Source organism: Corvus cornix, chromosome 19 (genome assembly GCF_000738735.6).
Source record: "Corvus cornix cornix isolate S_Up_H32 chromosome 19, ASM73873v5, whole genome shotgun sequence".
NCBI classification, from domain to species: domain Eukaryota; kingdom Metazoa; phylum Chordata; class Aves; order Passeriformes; family Corvidae; genus Corvus; species Corvus cornix.
The window spans coordinates 828,018-849,371 of record NC_046348.1 but is presented as its reverse complement, the minus strand read 5'-3'; the positions used below and the strand labels follow the sequence as shown (position 1 = coordinate 849,371).

The window sequence follows — 21,354 nt, the reverse complement described above, 5'->3', positions numbered from 1 at the left end:
GACCCTGTTTAACAGAAGCTAAGAACTGCAAATGCTCCCTGAACGTTCAGCAGCAGCAAAGCCGGGCATGCTGGACAATGTCTGCTGGCTGAGGAGGGAAGGGATGGGTGCAGCTGGGAGGGCAGGAAGAGGAGGGCCCTGTTACTCCCACGTCCCAAGCCATGGGAAGGGGCAGGGGTGCCCTGTCCCAACCCCGAGGTGGCACTGGGCACCCTCTGCAGCCACAGCCAGCAGCAAACAGCCCAAGGCAGGAGCGAGAGCAGGGGCTGCAGCTGGGATCATGGGCTGAGAGAACAGGGATTGCACCCTCTCCCTGTGCCTCGGGCTCGCTGGGTGCCCTCAGACCCTTCCCCTCCCTTCCTGCAGCCTCACTCCCTGCCTTCCCAAGACACACGGGACAGCACCAGCTGGGATTACACATCCCTCTGCTTGGAGCTCTGCTATGAACATTTCCCCCTTTCCTTGCCTGCAAGCAAAGCAGGAGGGACTGGCACAGACAGAGAAACGAGGTTTCACTCCCTCAGCAGCCAAGCGTCTTGCTGGAGCCTGGTTTGGATTGCTGTGAGGACACTGAAAGGACAGGATGGATTTCAGAGACAATAACTCCATATTAACATCATACCTGTGTCACACTCCTCAGGCTGCATTGCCAAAGGCTTCCACCACGAGTCTCATTAGCAATCCCATTAAAACAAGCACACAGCCAGTGAGAGCATTTACTGTGCAGAAGAGTCAAATTCTTCTAAATTTATAGTGGCAAAATTGATTACTGATTCTAACATCTGTTACAGATCTTACATTTAAATTCTCCTTAAAAAATCCCTCAGCTCAGAAACCTCAGGCATGGCTCCCCTCCCCCAGGAGCCACATAAATCATCTCCCTGCAAATCAAATGTGTCTCTTCATAAAAACAATTGTTCCTGTCATATATTACATAATAATCAGCACTAAAACCTGCTGAGGATGTAATTCAATGTATTTATGCTGTTTGTAATCACACAAAGACAAGGGTACCTTGGAAGACAGGGTAACGTTGGGGAAAACAAAGAGACTCAGGTAAATAGCAGCAGATGCAAGGCTGGGAATGTTTAAATATCAAACCAGTCTCTTCATCACCCAGGAATGTAACAGGAACTACCTGTGAGCAGTGTGAAAACGCAGAGCTGGAGACAGCGATGGGAGATGTTGCTCTACCCTGTGCCTTCCCCTGGATAAACCATTCCTAGCAGCTGCCAGCAAGGAATATCCAGCCATGGAACCCAGGCACTGCCAGGGTGTGATATCCTAGCACAGGCAGAGGGAACTATTCCCCTTCTGATCTTTTTTTAATAAAGGAAAAAACCCCAGGCGTCTGCTCCACCTCTCCCAGCGAGCCCTGACCCCGGTTCTCCAGGAATTCCTAATCCCCTTGAGGCAGAAAAAGAGTGAGGGCAAGGTTAGATCCCAGATCCGCAGCACGTGTGGTGTGTGGTGCCCAAAGGCACAGTCTGAGCTCCTGGCAGTGCCAGTGAGCTGCTTCCTTTGCTTTGTGACCCTGCTGCAAGGACAGCAAGGACAAGGTTCTGCTCCATCACCAGCTCCCGCAGTGCCACACCATCCCACCAGCCTGCAGGGCTCATTCCTGCTCTGTGCACGGCTCCAGTCTGTTGGAGGGAACGTTGGCACCTGGCCCCTGCAGGTCCCAGCAGCTCAGCACTGCCAGCCTGCCTGTGGCAGCACAGCAAATCCTGCCAGGCCAGCCCGTGATGGGACAGGAGTCATCATGAGGGAGTCAAGGAGGTACAGACAGAGGAGGTGACACCACGCCAGGGCTGGAAGATGTTCCTCAGAGCCCCAGTGACAGCAGGGACCTTCAGCCCAGAGCTCACCGAGCCCATGGACACCCATGGACCAGCAGCCACTTGCTCAAGAGCTGTTTTACTCTCCCCAGGTAAGAGCATTCCCAGAGGGTCAGGGAGGGATCCTGCCCCTCTGCTCAGCCCCAGGGGCACCTCTGGAGTGCCGTGTCCAGCTCTGGCTCCTCAGCACAGCAGGGCCAGGGAGCTCCTGGAGCGGGGCTGGCGCCGGCTGTGAGGATGAGGAGGGCCTGGAGCATCTCCGTGCCCAGGACAGGCTGAGGGAGCCGGGGCTGCTCAGCCTCGAGAGGAGCCCCAGCTGAGAGGGGCCCTCAGCCCTGGCTGTCCCTGGCTGCAGGGAGGGCTCAGGGCAGGGCCCAGGCTCTGCTCCGGGGCCCGGCAGCGGCACCAGAGCACCGGGCAGGGCCTGAGCCCAGCAATTGCCCTGCCCAGGAGGCAGAACTGCTGCCCTGGGCAGGGCCCAGCCCTGAACAGGCTGCCCAGGGAGGGGCTGGAGTCTCCCTCAGCGGGGATATTGCAGAGCCCTCTGGGCACAATCCTGTGCCCTGTGCTCTGGGATGGCCCTGCCTGAGCAGGGAGGTGGCACCAGGGACCCTCTGGGGTCCCCTCCAGCCTGGCCCAGCCTGGGATTCTGTGAAGGCAAAAAGCCCCCTCAGAGCTGCAGCCAAGGGATGTGAACCATGAATTGGACACAAGCTGCTCTGTCCCATCACCATCTTTTCTCCAGCTGTTCCCAGAGTTTGGGTAGAAATCCACAAGCACTTTGTCACACTGGGTCACTGCATCCCCATCCATTTCTCAGCAGCTCAGCAGGGGATTCCCATTTGCCCCAGCCAATATTCCTATTGCTTGGGAAAACACTTGGTGATTTATGGACAATGACCAGGACAAGTTTCCAGAGTTCCTCAGCCTGCAAAACATGGTCCAGTCACCCTGAGGGAACAGAGCCCAAACCAAACACCAGAGGATCCCAAATCTGACTGGGGGGGATGACAGCTCACAGACCATGGGTTGTTTTCCTGCTCAGCACACCTGGTTAAAGGTATTTTGGAAAAAAAAGCATCAACTTGATTCTAAAACCTCCAGGGATGGAAAATCCCCCCCTTCCCTCCTGAGCTGGACCCTCATCACTAGTTTGGAACCCATTCCTCATTCGGATATGGATTAGGAAGCAGCAATGGCTGGAAGAAACATCTTTCAGCAGAGATTTCTCATCCTGATGATGAGATAAGGATTCACACCCTCAGTGCCTGCTCCAAGCACTTGTCTATCAAGCCAAGTCACCTCTCAATCACTCTCACAAACTCAAGGCTGTCAGAGGATGAGGCTCCAAAACTCAAACGTGGTGTTTGGGAAGGGAACAGTCTGAATTTCACATGTTGATATTTTTCTTTTCCTTCTCCATTTAATTTCAGGGGTAGAGGACTCAGGACAAGAACAAAGGGAGCCTTTGGAGTCCACCTGCTGTTTAACATAAGCTCCTCTCTCAAGAAGTGCTTCTCAGCACAGAAAATTTAACATGAAGATGATTTCAATGAGAGCAGCTCTAGGAAGGATCGAACTTGCTCCAAGTAGCAGTGGACAAAGGGGGGGGTTCATGTTATTTGCTGCAGAGAGAAATAGCACAAAAGCTTTTTATCTTTTATTCCTGGGCTTCCTTTGAAAATGGATGTAGCAACTAATCCCCGACATGCTGGATGAGGCTGTCAGATCATCCTGGGAAAAATTTGTTTTAAATTCACCCCTTTACTGAGGCTCAAGAACTTTGTGCAGAAGTTCAGTTAAAAGCATGAAATCCATTATCAGCATGACTGGGCCAAGGCCGGGCTGGATGGGGCCAGGAGCAACCTGGGCTGGTGGAAGGGGCTCCTGGAGGTTGGAATGGGGTGAGTTTAAGGGCCCTTCCCACCCAAACCATTCCAGGACTCTGAGGTTCTATAACCACCTCACTGAGGCAAGAGGTCTGAAGCCCATCTTTGCCTGGGCCCTCCCGTATTTAACAAGGCCTGGGCTTTGGCTGGAGGAAAGGAAACAGCCAAGACAAACATCCACTCTCCTTTCTCACTTAAATCCATGTCCTTTCCTCTTCCTCTCTCCCACTTCTCAATCTGGATTACCAAACCAGAGGATTACTTTGCCACCACCCACCCTTGCAGCCCCAGCCAGGGAGCAGGGAGAGAGCAGGACGAGCAAACCCCACAAGGGTGGGCACAGCAGGTACAACTCGTGTTCCTATAAACTCCCTTTGCCCACTTTCATTTTCCACTGCGCCCAGCCCAAAGCTGCCCATGGCTGCTCAGCAGTGACTCAGATGAGCTGCAGAGCCAGCTCCTCTCGGCCTGGAAGGACTGAATCAGTCTGGAAGGTTTGTCAGGCACTGCGAAAATCTGGGACTTGTGTTTGTTTCCTGATAAATTAACATCACCTTCCCAAGACAACGCAGCAGCATTCCCACCCAGCCTGGAAGAGGGCCGGTATCTCCCAGGAGCTCACAGCTGCTTTAGCTGCCACCACCTCCCGTGTTCCACAGTCCCACAGAACAGCTCCTGGGAGCTCCGGGCCAGGCGGCTGGGAGGGGAAAGGGCGAGGTGCTGCTGCCCAGGAGCACTCTGAGGTTTTGGCTACCAGAACATTGTGTTTGATCAGTGCAGGGAGTGTCCCCTCTGCTGGCACCGCTGAGGTCACACCTCCAATCTGGGGTCAGTCCTGGGCCCCTCGGGACAGCACAGACCCTGAGGGGCTGGAGCGTGTCCAGGGCAGGGAACGGAGCTGGGAAGGGGCTGGAGCCCCAGGAGCGGCTGAGGGAGCTGGGAAAGGGGCTCAGGCTGGAGCAAAGGAGGCTCAGGGGGACCTTGTGGCTCTGCACAAGTCCCTGACAGGAGGGGCAGCCGGGGGGGTCGGGCTCTGCTCCCAGGGAACAGGGACAAAGGGAAATGGCCTCAAGCTGTGCCAGGGGAGATTCTGATTGGATATTGGGGAAATTTCTCCATGGAAAGGGTGCTCAGGCCTTGGCAGGGGCTGCCCAGGGAGGTTTGGAGTCCCCATCCCTTGGAGGTGCCCAAGGAAGGCCTGGAGGTGGCACTGAGTACCCTGGGCTGGGGACAAGGTGGGCATCAGGCACAGGGTGGACTCCATGGGCTGGGAGGACTTTTCCAATCTCAATGATTTTGGGATTAAGAGGAAAAACCAACAAACAGCAGCTTCCCCAAGAGTTCCTGATGTCCCCTGTGTGATGCTGCCTCGTGCAGCCGAGCAGGGCTGGCAGAGCAGGGTTTCACCAACTGGAACAACCATTAATTGGCTCTTGTGTTATCAGTGTTTCAAGGACCCTTCAAAGTGGAGTTGCTTGGAGGAGAAAATGCACCTGCTAGTGGAGCTGCTTTCTCCTCTCCTCTTCACCTTGACCAGGGTATTTTTAGCTGTATGGACAGACTTGCCAATACTTTCACCTTCAACTGTTTGCAAGGCAACTTCTGACAACCCCCAGTAATGAACACCCCGGGTCAAGAGAGGCAGCAGGAAAGGAATGATGGGCAAAAGCAACTTCCCAAAAGGCTTTTTCAGAATTTTGTGCCTTCAGTATTTTAGCTCCCCTTCTTCCCACAGATTCCCCTGCTCACAGAGAATTTAGTTTGCACTCGATTTCAGTACCCTCAGAGTTTGGCCTGAGGTTCTGCAAAAGAGCAGCTGTACCTCCACACACAAAGCACCTGATCACGCTGCCCGCTGCCTTTGCAGCAGCAAGTGCCACTCAGTGCCTCTGAGTCTCACAGATCTACTCATCTAAGTTCACTTGGCAGGGAATGGTCCAACACTGTCATCCGAGAAGGCAGAAAAACTCATTATTCCAACAAAACCTCATTATTCAAAGGCAACAGCGTCTCTTGGCTGTTCATCCCAGCAGGTAACGTGTCAGCATCTGCCAGATCAGTAAACACAGCCCTGGCTTCCATCAGAGCAGGAACAAGAGAGGCAGACATGCTTGTGAGGCACTGTTCTTACTCACTCACATGCTGCTGGGCCCAGGAGTGCTTCATTAATTACTGCACAGCTCCCCTGTCACACAGAGCCTGAGCTGCCACCGCCCCAGGGCCCCCAGGACTCAGCTGAGTCCAACACAGTGCAAAGGCCCCCCGTGCTGTGAGCTCAGATCCCCTGGGATGGGTCAATCTTCCAGAAAAAAGCAGATTTCTCTGGAGCAGGAGGGTGACAGGGCTACCAAACTCCAGCTTTAATGTCCTTTATGGCCCTTTCAAGGGAGCCTCTGAGAGCCAGAGCAAAGGGACACAGAGGATTTACAACTCTTCCCTGGACTTCCAGCTTTCCTTCAGCAGCCTGTTTGCAGCGTAACCCCTTTGTTAGGAAATCTTCTCTTACTTGATCATCGCTTCATCTCTCACAGCACTTTATGTTCACAGCATTTGCTGTCCCATCTGACACATCCTGCTCTGGAAAACCGCTCAAACCTGCTGCACTTCCCACACCTGAAGGCCCAAACCATGGGAACACACTCCCAACACGCCCAGAACCCACTCCATGGTTCATCTAAAAGCCTCTCAAGTCTTCTGCTTCTGCAGAAAGTAGGAGCAGGTAAGGTGAGAAGGAAGAGGAAGGGTGTGGTGAGTCAGCAAAGTGCAGAAGGAAGAAAAAAGCCATTTAAAAGTCCATTCTTCAGTGTATACCTTTTCAGCCAAGGCCTTTAAGCTGTCCAGAAACCTCTGCCAGAAGTCCTTGAAGAGGGGTCTGTCAATCCTCCTCAGGCTCTCCTTGGTGCTGGCATCCACGCTGACATAGAGCTGGGTGACAGGCTCCAGCCTCCTGCAAAGGGAAAAGGGGATTGCTGCTTTCAGGAATCTGCTGCTTGATCTTGTGTTCTCCCACAACAGCAGCACCAGGAGCTGGACAGGATTCCCAGGGAAAACCACTAGAGCCCAGAGGTTCATGTCTGCCAAGTGACCACCATCAACAGCAAGGTGTTACAGCCTCAACAAACACCCCCCAGGGCTGAGAACTCACACACAGCCCTTGGCTGACAATGCCATGGTCATTCCTCACTGCACCAGGACACATTTCACTCCACTGGAGCTGTCACACATCGGGAAAGGCTTCCCAAAGGAAGGGGTTCAGGTGAGGCACGGAGAGGTTCTGCAATCCACAGAGCTCTGCCCTTTCTCCACCTTCTATTTGGCCCATGGGAAAACGTTCAACAGAAATGGACAGTGGGAGGAATTTCTTCATGGAAAGGGTGCTCAGGCCTTGGCAGGGGCTGCCCAGGGAAGTTTGGAGTGCCCATCCCTGGAGGTGCCCAAGGCCAGGCTGGAGGTGGCACTCAGAGCTCTGGGCTGGGGACAAGGTGGGCATCAGGCACAGGGTGGACTGGATGATCCTGGAGGGCTTTTCCTACCTCAGGGATTCTGTGACTCTAAATTCAGCCCTGATTCAACCGGTTCCTACTGCTGGACATGCTGAACTCCCCTGGCCTACAGCTGGATCATCAATGACATTTTTGAAGGGATCTCAAAGCTGTTTAGAAAATAAACCCACACACAAACCAGCACCGTGTTCTCCTTCCACTGCCAAGGCTCTTATTCCCCAGAAATCCTGGAGCAGAGCCTTTCTGGTCACACGTGCTGCTCATAGCACCTAGAGCCCAACACTGGGAACTTCTGAAGGGATTGAACCTCCTGTGCTGTGGGAAGAGCCTGGGTAGAGTCCGATCCCTTCCATAAATGCCAGGGGAAGGAAGGAGAAGCAGCAACACCACAGTCCATCAGCAGAAGGATCAAAGGGATTAGGAACAACCTAGAAAGGAGCTCCCTTAGAATCCCAGGATCATTGAGGCTGGAAAAGCCCTTTGAGGTCACCAAGCCCAGCCTGTGCCCAATCCCCACCTTGTCACCAGCCCAGGGCACTGAGTGCCACGTCCAGGCCTTCCCTGGGCACCTCCAGGGGTGGGGACAGACTTCCAGGATGGAGACAAACCCTTTCCCCTGCCAGAAGTGACAGAGCCAGTGAGGGTCACACAGCCACCCCTCGTGGGGGCTGCAGCATGAACAACCACATCCCAATTTACCACAGAGCCCTCAACATTTGGGGACAGCATTTTGGGAGCGTTTTGTGGGAAGGCTGTAATGAGCAGGCACCAGTCCCAGCTTCATTTGGTTCTCTAGAGAAGATGAGAAGAAATCAGAAGCTATTGTTCAGCTGCCAAACAGTGCCACCTAAAAATACACTGACCCCTGCCCACCCCAAAGGTGACAGAGGGATGAGAACTGGCCAGAATGAGACTGAGCAGAGCTTTGTGTCCAGAAAAATCCACTTAAAGTGGACGCTCAGCCAACCATCTGAGCACGTTCTCTCTGTGTGTATTTAGACAGCAAAATGAAATAACCCAGAACAAATGGAACATTTCAGGTTAAAATCTCAGTTTTGTAAACAAGTTTGTCTGGACTGGCAGCCCAAAGCCACAGACTCCAAAATGACCAAATGTTATGGGCCTAAGTGGATTGAAGTGCTCAGTTTCAAGGAATACCGAGCCAAACTCTTTCTCTACTCAGTGCTGTCTTTGCTTAATTAAAAGGGGCCCCAGTGAAGATGGAGCAGGTGCTTTTCAAAAGAAGGGCTGAGAAAAATCATCTCTTCTCAAGCCTAAGGACAGGCAGGAGCCAGACTCACTGTCAGCATGGGGGAAATGAAGGAATTAGAATTGGTCCCAGGCAATTTCAGCCCCACATTGCTCCAAATGGGGATGGTCCACAGGGCTCTGCACGGCTGGGAATCGAGCCAGGAGGAGCTGGGCACGTTCTGCCAAGGGGGAACAAGGAGAAGGGGCAGCCACGGGTGCAGTGAGAACAAGGACACAGACTGGTGCTCCTGGGACACAGCTCCAGTGCAGAACTAACAGCAAATCCAGCTGGATGGTACCAGGATGGATTTAGGGTGTGAATTTCCGAGCTAGCTCAGACACCTCAGGTGAAATGCAGGACACCAAATCCATGGCATTTACACATGGACTTGGGCAGAAATCCTGAGCTGAAATCTTCAGCTGAGCCATGCCACTCAATGAATAAATTGATTTCAGGCCACCAGCCCTGAGGTGGCTTCACCAGGCAGGACAGAGCCCACAAGGGACAGGAACAGCAATATCAGAAATGAGCATTTGCTTGTGGGCATAATAATCTGCTCATTATCGTTATTATTATTGATCATAGTGCAAACCCACACACGAGGGTTGGTCACAGCCATGGGTCAGAGACAGGAGCCAGGTAAGGGTTCAATAGGAGCTCCCCTGGTGTAAAACCTCCCTCAGTTCCTTGTGAGCCTGGGGCAGGTGAAGCTGCAGCCCAAAGAGAGGAAGAGAGGAAGGCACAGGGGGCACCCGCTGGAGCCCCTGTCCTGAATCCAGCACCACCCCAGGCCACGCTGCCCTCTCCCTGAATGGGCTGGGTTGGGTTGGGAGGGACCTCAAAGCCCATCCTGCCATGGGCAGGGACACCTCCCACTGTCCCAGGCTGCTCCAAGCCCCAATGTCCAGCCTGGCCTTGGGCACTGCCAGGGATCCAGGGGCAGCCCCAGCTGCTCTGGGCACCCTGTGCCAGGGCCTGCCCACCCTCCCAGGGAACAATTCCTTCCCAATATCCCATCCAGCCCTGCCCTCTGGCACTGGGAAGCCATTCCCCGTGTCCTGTCCCTCCAGCCCTTGTCCCATGTCTCTCTCAGCTCTCTTGCACCAGAGGTCACCCTGCCTATTTCAGGCCAAACTTTTGGACTACAGCTCCTCTGCTGACAGCACAGAAGTGAGCTGGGTGCCTACTTCAGTTCCCATATTAAGCAGATCATCTGCTTTGATGAGCCAAAGATCAGTTGCAATTTTTAAGACAGCAAGACTAGCATTTTATCCCCTTCTTTTTTGTTTCTTTTTAAAAAGATTCAGCAGATCCGAAAAGTGCAGCTTCAAAATAGAGTGTGTGCTCTCTTTTTAAACTGCTATATTTAGGAAAGAGCAATTTCTATCTATCAGGCACATAATACATGACTTAAAGTAACTTGATTACACAATTATTCAATCATTTGGAATGCCTTTGTGGTGTGTAATTACTCACTCCCAAATTGCCTGCGCTCCCCCCTCAGTGCCGGATTCAGACCACGAGAAGGAGTGCAAAGGAAGCTCTCCCGGGAGCATTGGCACAGGAGGGAACTGGAATGGGCTGGGTGACACAGCAAGGCCACCCTGCACGCAGCTCCCACGGCTCCAGGGCTGGACTTGCTGCTGTTCTGAGCTGCTGGGACTCTGAGGAGCCTCCAGCCTCCCTGGAGCTGCATTTCCCCACGCGCTGCCCTTCCTTGCTACACTTTGATAACAGCAGCCTGGATGCTCCAAAACATCAGAAAAAGGGATTCTTTACCTTTGTAAAGACTCTGAAAGAGTTCATTAAACTGTTTGGAAGATTTCACTCAAGTCCCTCTGAGGGAGGTTGAACGGAGCCCGCTTTGCTGATGAACATGTGCTTGTCACCTCTCCTCGTCCTGCTGGAGGTGCTGGGCCAGACAGAGCTTTGGGCTGAGCCTTCACAGCTGCTGCTCCGGAGTCAGAACAAAGATCAGCCCCACAAGGCAATGCCTGAGCTCAGTGCCCTGCTCTGGCTGACAGAGGGACTCCAGTTATCCCTGCCCTGGGCACAAAGCACAGCTCACCCACTGCTCCCCTCCTGCCACACCTTCACAGGTGCCACATTCCATCCTCTCCACTTCCAGAAGTCATCACAGTTTGGTTAGTGAGTACAGAAAAGAAAATCAAACTGAGGGGCAGAAAGGGATGAGAAAGAGCATGGGGAGACTGAGGTTAAAATCAAACAGACCCTGAGGGGGCTTCTTCATCACTGGTGCTTTTGCAGAGCTGAGTCCGAGGGGCCACTAAAGGGGATAAGGACACAGGTCAGCACTCCAGTGTTCCAGATTAGGGCACGGGGCAGCACTCCAGTGTTTCAGCAGGAAGTTTAGCAGGGATTTCCTGCAGCTCTTACCTGATCTCCTCGGGGAACTGAGCGTTGGTGACCAGGAAGGTGGAGATGCCGTGCTGGTGCAGCAGCCTCACGAAGCGGTTGATCTGTGGGTACATGATGGGCTCCCCCACCAGGGACAGGGCACAGTGCTTCACCGTCAGGGCCTCCTCCAGGCGAGCTGCCTTCACTCCTGACACGCCTGCAAGGGGAGAACAGCCTTAAATCAACAGCGGATGGGCCCTGAGCAACCTGCTCTGGGGGAAGGTGGCCCTGCCCGAGGCAGGGGTTGGCACAAGAGGAGTTTTAAGGTCCCTTCCAACCCAAACCCTTCTGTGGCTCTGTAACAAATCCCCATCCCAAATATCTGTATCCAAAACACACCTGGCACAGGGAGGGCCGAGAAGAGCAGCTGGAGCCCTCCCAAAGCACAGGGGACACCAGGCCACAGGCAGGGCCCAGGAGCAGCTCCACAGCACCCAGAGAGCAGCAGCACCCAGAGCCTGGGGCCGGGAGTGCCTTGGGCACTGCTGAGAGCAATTTGCTGGTAACACCTGAGCCAAGCTTAATAAACACTTGAGCCAAGCTTTCCACTGCTGAGACCTGGGGGATGCTGGTGAATGCTGAGACGCAAACACGCAGGGCAGCTCAACGCCACTTCAAGCAGGTGTTAGAGAAGAAGCCCAGGTCATTGCTGCTGCTGGTCCCTGTGGGCCTCCAGGAGGAGCAGCCCCCAGAGGAGCCAGCACAACTCCCCAGGCACAGCAAGGGACCACACCCAGACTGCAAATACAGAGCATGCAGCTCCACAGAGGATGTGTTACACAGAAAACCCAGCACACGGCACGGTCCTGAGCAGCCAGAGACCTTCCAGAAGGAGAACACGAGGAGCTCAAACGCAGCGTCCATGTGCAAACAGCACATGAGTCCCATTCCTGATGCCCACGGGGGAGCTGGATGCTCCTCCAGCCCAGCCACACCTGACCAGGTGCTCAGGACCCCGGATGAAATCAGCTGCCTCCAAACAAGCTTTTGTTCCAAATCTGTCACTTCACATTTCCCTGATGTGCCTTGATGTACTTGAATCTTACCTGCGGCTTTAGATTGGGGGTTGGTCTGTTTTAAAGATAAAAAACAAAGCCTGGAGTGGGAATCCAGGTCCTCAGCTCCCCTCTCGTTGCTTTGACGCTGCAGTACAGAAAATTACAGCTCTGCTGCAAAGCCCAGATAAAAGAGGTGTTTGTGGATATTGCTCCAGCCTCACATAGCAAAGCTGGTTTGGAATCAGAGCAGGGCTCCGTGCATTTTGAGGCAGCCAGGCTCAGTCCTGAGGAAGTGACAGGACTAATGGTTATTCCATAGAAACCTGACAGCACGAAATGAGAGCTTTATTGGAGAAGAAAGCGGCATCTCAAGCACACGCTGAGATTAAAGGACTAACTTTCATATTCCTAAAACTACTGCAAGTCAGTTTTGGAATTAATTAATTTCTCTCTCTCAGCATCTTGCATCTGGACTCTCATAATTACCCTGCCAGCTCTATAAGCAGACAGAACAAAATCCCAACATTCCCTAAAGTTTGAGCGGAACTTTCCCAAAACAGTTTACACCAAACCTGGCACCTCCACCCAGACGAGGGAGTGGTTTTGTGCCCAACCATTTGAGCACATGAATCACCAGCCAGGCAGGGATAAACTGCCCAGGAGGAGCGTATTCCAGGAGGGCATGGACTCTCCTGAATCCCTACGGCTCTGCTCCTGAAATCAGCTCCCAGCAGAGCACACAGCCAAGCCCCTGTGGTCAGCTCCCTGGAAAAGCTGATTCCAGCTGCTCTCCCACTGCTCGGTTAACGTGGGAAAGGACAGCACCACCTGGCCCAGCACCCTGGAGAGGCTGGGGGCTGACTCTGGTACCCCTTCCAAGGAGCTGAGCAGCACCACAAGAGGCACTGGGGGATGAGGGCCCTGCTCTGTCCGTGGTTATCCATGGGCACTCCGAGGATTTCCTGGGACAGGTCACGCATTTCCATTTGGTTTCTTCCCTGTACTATCAGACTCCCACTCTCCCACTCCTGAGTTACGTTTCCATCCTGGGTGTGCCCTTTGCAAGGGCACAGAGATTTACAAGTCGCTCCCCAGAAAAATGTATCCATCAAATGAACTTCCCACCCTCGCTCCCTATCAGTGAGGAGTCTCTCCATCATTTACTCCAAGAGAGAATTATGGGGCTTTAATGGCTGTGCTCTCCACATCCAGCACAAACTCTGGCAACACTGCAGCAGCAGATGATTCATCACCACCCAGAGGCACCCAGAGTGTAGAGGGTTGTCCTGCAGAGTATCCTAAAGGATAAAGGGACACAAGAATTCTGTTCCTTCGAAGGAGATCTCCTTTGCACTGCAATGAATAAAGCACTGGCTGAGCTCAGCAGCGTCTCTGGCCCATGCAGTGGGTGTGGGGATGAACCTGCCTGCAAAGCTCTGGGACTGGCACTGCAAAGAGCAGCACCAATTTGTTCAAATGGCTCAGGGGGGCACCTGAGCACCACCCCCAGACACTCCAGCCCTGAGGGCTCCCTGGCTAAGACACTTCCCATGTTTTCATTCCCCAGAAGCCCAAACAGTCTGTTCTACCTCAGGGGCCAGGGTCCAAACACCTCAGCCCTGCTGGGACCCCTCTGGAGTCCCTGTGGGTGCCCACCAGTGCTGCAGCATCACAGACATGTTAACGTTGGGAAAGACCCTGGGATGGAGTCCAACCATTCCCCCAGCACTGCCAGGGCCACCAGCACTGCCCCACGTCCCCTGGTGCCACACCCACAGGGCTGTTAAACCCCTCCAGGGACGGGGACTCAGCCCTGCCCTGGGCAGCTGTGCCAGGGCTGGGCACCCTTTCAGTGAAGAAATTCCTGCTGCTGCTGCCCACCCTGAGCCTCCCCTGGCCCAGCCTGAGGCCGTTCCCTCTCCTCCTGGCCCTGTTCCCTGGCAGCAGAGCCCGACCCCCCCGGCTGCCCCCTCCTGTCAGGGACTTGTGCAGAGCCACAAGGTCCCCCCTGAGCCTCCTTTGCTCCAGCCTGAGCCCCTTCCCAGCTCCCTCAGCCGCTCCTGGGGCTCCAGCCCCTTCCCAGCTCCCTTCCCTGCCCTGGACACGCTCCAGCCCCTCAGGGTCTTTCTTGCAGTGCCCAGGACTGGCGGTGCCCCAGCAGTGCCAGCACAAGGGACAGAGCCCAGCCACAACCTGTCCTTCATTCCCCACAGCAACCTGGGTGCCCTCACTGCTCAACCAGGTGGTTCCTGGGATTTTGCTGTCTTTTTTCTTTAAAACTCAATGCCAATAAACCCCCCTGCTCTCTGTGCAGAGCTGCTGGAGGAGCCAGTCCTGTTCCTGCCCAAGGCAGCTCCAGCCCTGGCACTGCCCACTGGGGACTCTGCTCGTGCCAGAGCTGAACCTTTCCCTGTCCCTGGCTCGCTCACACAGCTCCTGCTCAATTTGGCTTTCACTGCTTCCACCCTAACAGTATTTCCCCACACACCTCAGGGTAGAACGACATAAAACTCACTAAATGAACAGGAGCTCCTGGGCTTTTCTTACCGATTTTTCTTCTCCTTAATAAACCTTTGACTCACAGCACTCAGGACAAGAATGTTGCCATCTATCACTCTGCAGAAGCAAACCAGCTTTTCTTTTCCCAATCTGCTGCCAGTTCTGGTCCAGAGCTTTTCTTTTTCCTCCTTTCACAGTTCCAGGTCAAGGGTAACTGTGCTCAGGATGCAGAGGCACGTTTTGAGCAATATTTATGAATTTGGAAAACAAGCTCCAAAAAGAGAGAACTGGGATGTCCTGACAGGTCCCCTGACACTTCAGCAGTATTTCAGATGCTGAAAAGTCTATCCATAATCGTTCCCTCTCCTCAACCCCTTTGGGGAAGACAGGAGGGTAAGGGAAGGAGAAGGCTCTTCCTTGGTCCAGGGTGATAATGGCTTTACTTGGGAGACTTGAAAGCCTCCAGGGCTGGAGGGTCCCCCCTCTCCAGGCCCCACCCTGGCTGAACAAGCTCACTTTGATGTGTAACGTGTCCCTCCCAAACAGAAACCAAGTCTGTGTCCCTTGTTCTGGGGACAGGGACAATCCCAGCACGGACCGAGCTGGGGTTGTGGATCTCCTGCAGAGCCTCCCAGTGCTCAGAACCACAGAACCATTAACGCGGAAAAACATCCACGATCATCCAGTCCAAACACTCCCCAGCACTGCCAAGGCCACCAGTGACCCCTGTCCCCAGGTGCCACATCCACACGAATTCTGAACATTTCCAGGGATGGGGACTCAGCCCTGCCCTGGGCAGCTGTGCCAGGGCTGGGCAGCCTTTTCCAGGAAGAAATTTCCGCAATATCCACCCTGAGCCTGCCCTGGCCCAGCCTGAGGCCGTTCCCTCTCCTCCTGTCCCTGTTCCCTGGCAGCAGAGCCCGACCCCCCCGGCTGCCCCCTCCTGTCAGGGACTTGTGCAGAGCCACAAGGTCCCCCCTGAGCCTCCTTTGCTCCAGCCTGAGCCCCTTTCCAGCTCCCTCAGCCGCTCCTGGGGCTCCAGCCCCTTCCATGCATCCATTGGCTCAACACTGGTGTTTCTCCAGGCCCCCTGAGGCAAAGCCCTGCCCTGAGTGCACCTGTCCCCTCCCCAAACTCCCCTGCCAAGCTGCTGAGGGTGTTTCAGCCCCAGCACCCCTGGGGAAGCTGATGTTTGACACAGTGCCAAAGAAACCCCAGCAGTGAGGCTTCCCTGGAGCTGCTGCTCCAAACCAGGCACGTGAGGACAATGAAGCCCATGGGGCCCTACCCTGAGCTGTTTTTCCACCCATGATCCAACTGCAGACACTGAGACAGAGCAGCTCTGCTCTGCTGACAGAAGGGTTTTGTGCCTGACACATCCTGGGTCCATCAGAGTCTCCTTGAGCACAGCCAGCCTGAACAATTGGGTTCCCAAAATGACAGCCAAGGCCAGGGCTCATCTCACACCTTTTTATGGCTGTTCCATTGCATTCCTGCTGCTCACAGGCAGCTGGGAAGAGCAGAACCCTGGAGCTGTCCTGCCAAGCTGGCCAGCCCCGCCAGCACGCAGAGCTGACCTTGGCAGAGCAGCCAGATCATCACACTTGGGCAGTAAAACCCCCCAGCCTTCCCCATAGTACAGACACAGAATGTCAAACTGCAGGAATTTCTGTGGGAAGCAAAGGGCAGTGCTTTGCAAAGGTGCTGTGGAACTGCAGCTTCAGTCACAACCACAGGTACTGAATAATTCCTGAAAATCAAAACCTGCTGGTTGCTGCTGTTTCATTGTTGATGAGACAAACACAGCCCAGAAGTTCCAGGGCTCACACAAAGCTGGGTATTAAGGCTGGCAGTTTATTTCCTGTCAGGTAAGAGGCTGATTGCTTTTGCTTCCTACCTGCCCTCCCTTTTCCAGAGGAGCCAGGCTCCCCCATCACCCAGGCTGGCTTTAACCACTGTGGAAGGCTCTGCACACCAAGGGAAAGGATTTCACAACTACCAGGATGCACCAGAGGCAACTCCACTCCACTCCCTCCAGGCAGCAGCACACACTCAGGGGCTCAGACTCATTTCATCAGACATTAAATGTGCCACAGAAGCTTCTTCTCCCCCATCTTTCTGATACCCCGAATCTCAGGCCTCCTTCCCAAAGGACCAGAACATTCTCACCTGTGTTTGGAAGATGCCACTGCTGGTTATGCTCTAAAAGCACCAGGGGTGGGGACAGAGCAGAAGTTACCTTTGAACTGCTTGATCATGTTCTGGTGGTTCTCAATGGCCTCCTGCAGGATCACCTCAGGCTGGTCCATCTTCCAGCGCCACTCGGTGCCCACGGGGTTTGTGTGGTGCCTGAGGGAAGAGGGGGCAGTCACTCACTGTCACTTGTAACCCACCTGGAGAAGTCACCTGCCACCTGCAGACTTGGCATCAACAATATTCAAAGCAACAAGAAATTCCCAGCAACCTCCTGCTGCTGCCCCAACCTCTGGCTGTCACCTTTGAACACCACTCTCACACCCCTCTCCCTCCAGGCTCTGCTCTCCCAGAAGGAAGAATAGACCTTGTGGATAATATTAAACTTTATATGCCTATTTTGAAGCAGGGGTGAAAGGTTTCCACTATATATTATATATTCCAAAAAAAAAATATATATATATATTTGGAATATATATAATTCCATAATAATGTCTGCAAAAACCTCTACGAAGAAAGGGAAACTGGTTCTGCCTCCTCTCTGCCCACAGCTCTGCAGAAGGAAGATCCCAGGCCATTTTTAGTTCAGTTTCAAAGGTACCAAGCACCACCTGAGGACAGGATTTGTTTCCACCCCGACCTTTGTGTGGTGCTCTGGTACCAGGACAGAGGAGGGCAGGCTCCTCCAAACTCCCAGAAGAGAACAGGAAGCCTGTGCTATACCAGGGATGCATTCCCAATGGATCTGGGTCATCTCCCAGATTTTAATCCCCCTGAGCCACGCAGATTGCAGGGGAAAAATCACAGAATTGAGGAACAGCTGGGTCACACTGGGTTGGGAAGCCAACCTTGCCTGGAAAGGATCACTGTCCCCATCTCTGTTTTCTTGGAAACCAGCAAAAGCCAGTCCAGGTAAATCCACCCAGGCACCTGGAAGATCCACGGAGTTCCTCCCCATTTCTTACTTTATTAGCATGAGAGGATCATCCAGCCCTTCAATATCATCCTAGGGAAGTCAATGAAATTCTGTGTTTTCACCTCCTCGTTCTCTCTCCACCTTTTCCTGCTTCATCCCAAAATATGCTCCAGAAGTCCCTCCACTTTCTCCCTACCACTCCCACAGCACAGTTCATTACGAGCAGCACACTGGGCGGGGTCTTTCACAAAAGCTCTCAGCTTTTAACTCAGCTCTGGACAGGAGAACACCACCAAGCAAATACACTCCTGACACTCAGCTTTCCAGCCAGGTGAGCTCTGCTTCCTGCAGCCCTCTCCATCACCCCTGAGCCAGCCCTGGGGACAACTGGGAGGTTACAGCTGCACTCAGCCTTCCAGCTACAGGGGATCAGGACAAGACTCCCAGCATGTAACTGAGGGAGAAAGGACAGGGAAGCACCTTCCCAGAATGAAGGGGCTGGTCCAGTCCTTACCAGGGACAAGCAAAAGGCTCCCACTGACCTCTGGACAAGGGGGAATGGATTCAAACCAAAAGAGAGGAGGTTTGGGATGGATATCAGGAAAAAAATTCCTCCCTGTGAGGGTGGGCAGGCCCTGGCACAGGGTGCCCAGAGAAGCTGTGGCTGCCCCTGGATCCCTGGCAGTGCCCAAGGCCAGGCTGGAGCAGCCTGGGATAGGGGAAGGGGTCCCTGCCCATGTCAGGGGGTTGATCTTGATGACCTCTAAGGTCCCTTCCAACCCAAACCAGTCTGGGATTCTGGGATTCTCCAAGTGAGAAACACCTGCAGCTGCACCCTCTGACAGTGCTAAAACACAAACTCCAAACCCAGGCTCAGTAAAATCAGCCTTTTCACCCAAACATTTCTTCATCCACTTCAAGAGCAAAGGTTCAAACACTGCTCTCAAACTTTACCACCTCAAGGATCCTTTAAGCCAAAGCAGCTTTTTGAATTTCCCCTTTATTTCCGCATCTGGCAACACAGAAAGTTTTCTGAATGTCAGCTATAAAAGGCATTTATAAAACTCTTACATGTTTAACTGCAAAACTTGTACCTTGTATATTTAATAGGGCCAGCTGGCAGGAAATCAATAGGCTCTGCGTGCACCCTGGACAGCGATTAGTGTCCAACAGGCCCTGCATTCTTAACACATCCAACTCTTTAATAAACACACCAGGTCAAGTCTACAGAGCTGCTTATCTGGCAAAAAGGAGGTTCTCTGCTAAGAGGAGGACAAAGGAGCAATGTCTTGGGTTCAGGAGATTGGTCCCCAGCCCCCAGCACAGACAGAATTCCAGTGTCACCTTCCCATCCCCTCCCATCACCCACCTCACCGGCTACACCAGTCTTGAGCAGGAATTTGTGTCAGGGATTCATTCCTTCCTTCCTTGCCAAAATAACCCAAGTAAAATGAAACCTCACCCAAACCCCCTCAGGGCAGAAAACCTTGGTCCTAGCAGAGATTCCAGGTGTGAAACAGGTTTGGTTTGCTCCTTCAGAGACACCTCAGTGCCACAGCCCCACGGACTGCACGGAACACAATGGGAAGCTCCTGCTGGCTCCCCTGGAACCTCCCCAGCCTGCCTCCCATCCCGCTTCCCCTGCAGTCTCGGCACACCTCCGATCCACCAGGACTATGGGACAGCATTCCCTGAGTCCCTGGCAGCCCCTGGGAGCCCTGTGAAGGTTCAGCTCCCCAGGGGCTGTGTTGTGCCTCCCCAGTTGCTTGGGGACTATTTTAGTAAATCAGCTTTTGCTTCATCCATTCTGCAGATGGTTATTAAGGAGCTCTGAGGGCAGATGCAGCTCAGGGATAAAATATCATTTACTGCAGTGATCAACTGCCCCAGGGTGATGCCTAGTGGGGAACAGGAAGGTGAGGAAGTGCTGGTGACAGTGACATGAGAGGACAGAGCACATCATTCCCAGGGAGGGCAGGAGCAGAATAAAAATCAGAAGAATTCAAGAAGCAGGCTCAGTGAACCCTGAGAGCCAGCAGGGGAGATGCCAGAGGAGAAGAGCTGAAGGGAAAAGAAGTTCAGGAGAACTGGCAGTTTTGGAAGCCCTATTAAGGCAGAAGTGCAAACTGCAGCAATAAAAAGCAGAGACAGAACAACAAAATCAATCTGCTCCTCTGCAGCCTTGTGAGCCTCCAGCTGCAAACAAAGGGAGGAGCACAGAAACTCAGGGCCATCAGCAGAAAGGGGAAGGCAAAACATCAGACATGACCAGGAAAGGACACACGGAAGAGATCCCAAGAACCTTCCCTGGAATGAGGGGAGGAGGGAGACCACAAAAAAGGCTTGGCCAACGCACAAGCCAAGCATGTTTGATGTTCCTGCTGGTACAGTCTGAAGCTGGCTGTACCTTCTCTTCTGCACCTCCTGAGAGCCACAGGAGGAGCCCAGACTGGCCTGGGAAGAGACCAGGACTGAGATGCTGAATTTGAACAAAATGTTTTCCCTAGGATGGGTAAAGTCTCCCTAGAGCAGGCTGGATAAATGGGCTGACAGGATCAGAGGGTGCCAGGGGTGGCTCAGACTGGACATTAAGTGGAGTTTCTTCATGGAAAGGGTGGTCACAGGGCGGGGGTGGAGAGGTTTAGAAGCCCCGTGGATGTGGCACTTGAGGACACGGTCTGGTGGCCTTGGCACTGCTGGGGGAACAACTGCACTCAAGGATCTTAGAGGGCTTTTCCAACCAGAAGAATTCTGTGATTTTCTTCCCATTGAAACCTTAAAGATGGAAGATGCCCCATGCTGAAAAACTCCATCCCAGCTCTGAGATGCTCCCTTTTTTAAGAGCAGAGTCTCCTGAATGGCAGGTGATGCTCAATGTCCTGTGCTTGTGTCCACCCATCCCACCCCTGCTCAGCACAGCTTCTCAGACTATTCCAAAACTCACCTGGATGCCAAAATGTGCAAGTTCACTTTCTAAGCCCCCAGTCACTGCCCCACATCAGTGACTGCTGGACCTGGCACCAACCCTGCAGGGACAACCAAGGCCCAGCGAGGACATTTCACAGCCCATAATCTGTTTATATTCACCATAAATTGCCATAAATTTGGGAGCTGACTGTAACAAGTACCAGAACCTTCAAGAAGTCCAAGTCCAGGACAACGCAAAGTGCTATAAAATGAAAATTAGAGATTTCAATCCCACACATGAACATTTTCTGCTAGAAATGCCTCAGACGACAGAGCTGACAGAGCAGCATATAAAGGCACCAAGGCTTTTTTTACCAGTCATGGGCACATTCTCTGTTGTCCCTCACCCCATTTGTTTGGTTATTTCAAAAGGACCTGGCAGACAGACAGGCCCAAAACTCAACAAACCAGTGAAGAACCCAGTGAGGGATGAACCTTGGTCACAACAGATCCCTTCAGGGAACAAACCCATCACCAAACTGAAACCCTGGGAGGGGAGAGCAGCAGCTGAGCAGAACCAGGACTGGTGGCTGGACATGCACAGAGACTCTCTGAGCTTCCAGGCTCAGCTTCCAGGTGTTACAAACCTGCACTGGCCACTCCTTTGATATCAATAACCCCCATTTCCCTCAAGAATTTACCCCCTGGAATCAAGTTAGTTACTGAGGAGAAGCTTTTGTTTTCATCTGTTTTCAGTTTCTTCTTAATTTTTTTAAGACCTTAAGCCCTTCTCCTGAGATTATTATTAAAATTATTAATTTTTAATCTCTGTATTTTGCAGGGCTTACTGTGATGCCTGGCTTTTGGCCACCCACAGATTTAGTGTCTGAACACAACTTCAGCTGCTGTCTACGAGCAAAACCTGAAACCTCCAAGCACAG

The 21,354-nt window shown here is 53.2% G+C and overlaps 1 protein-coding gene across 5 annotated transcripts in view; it reads right to left on the bottom strand.

The window, feature by feature from the left end:
- LOC104695778 (S-adenosyl-L-methionine-dependent tRNA 4-demethylwyosine synthase TYW1-like) overlaps positions 1–21,354 on the bottom strand; it is an 88,559-nt gene that overhangs the window by 29,177 nt on the left and 38,028 nt on the right. For all 5 annotated transcript variants that reach the window (XM_039562816.1, XM_039562819.1, XM_039562818.1 and 2 more), the window contains exons 12-14: positions 16,637–16,746; positions 10,880–11,057; positions 6,539–6,674 (exon numbers count right to left, since the gene is read on the bottom strand). In XM_039562816.1, coding sequence (XP_039418750.1) covers positions 6,539–6,674; positions 10,880–11,057; positions 16,637–16,746 — 424 coding nt within the window. The remainder of the gene's footprint in view (positions 1–6,538; positions 6,675–10,879; positions 11,058–16,636; positions 16,747–21,354) is intronic.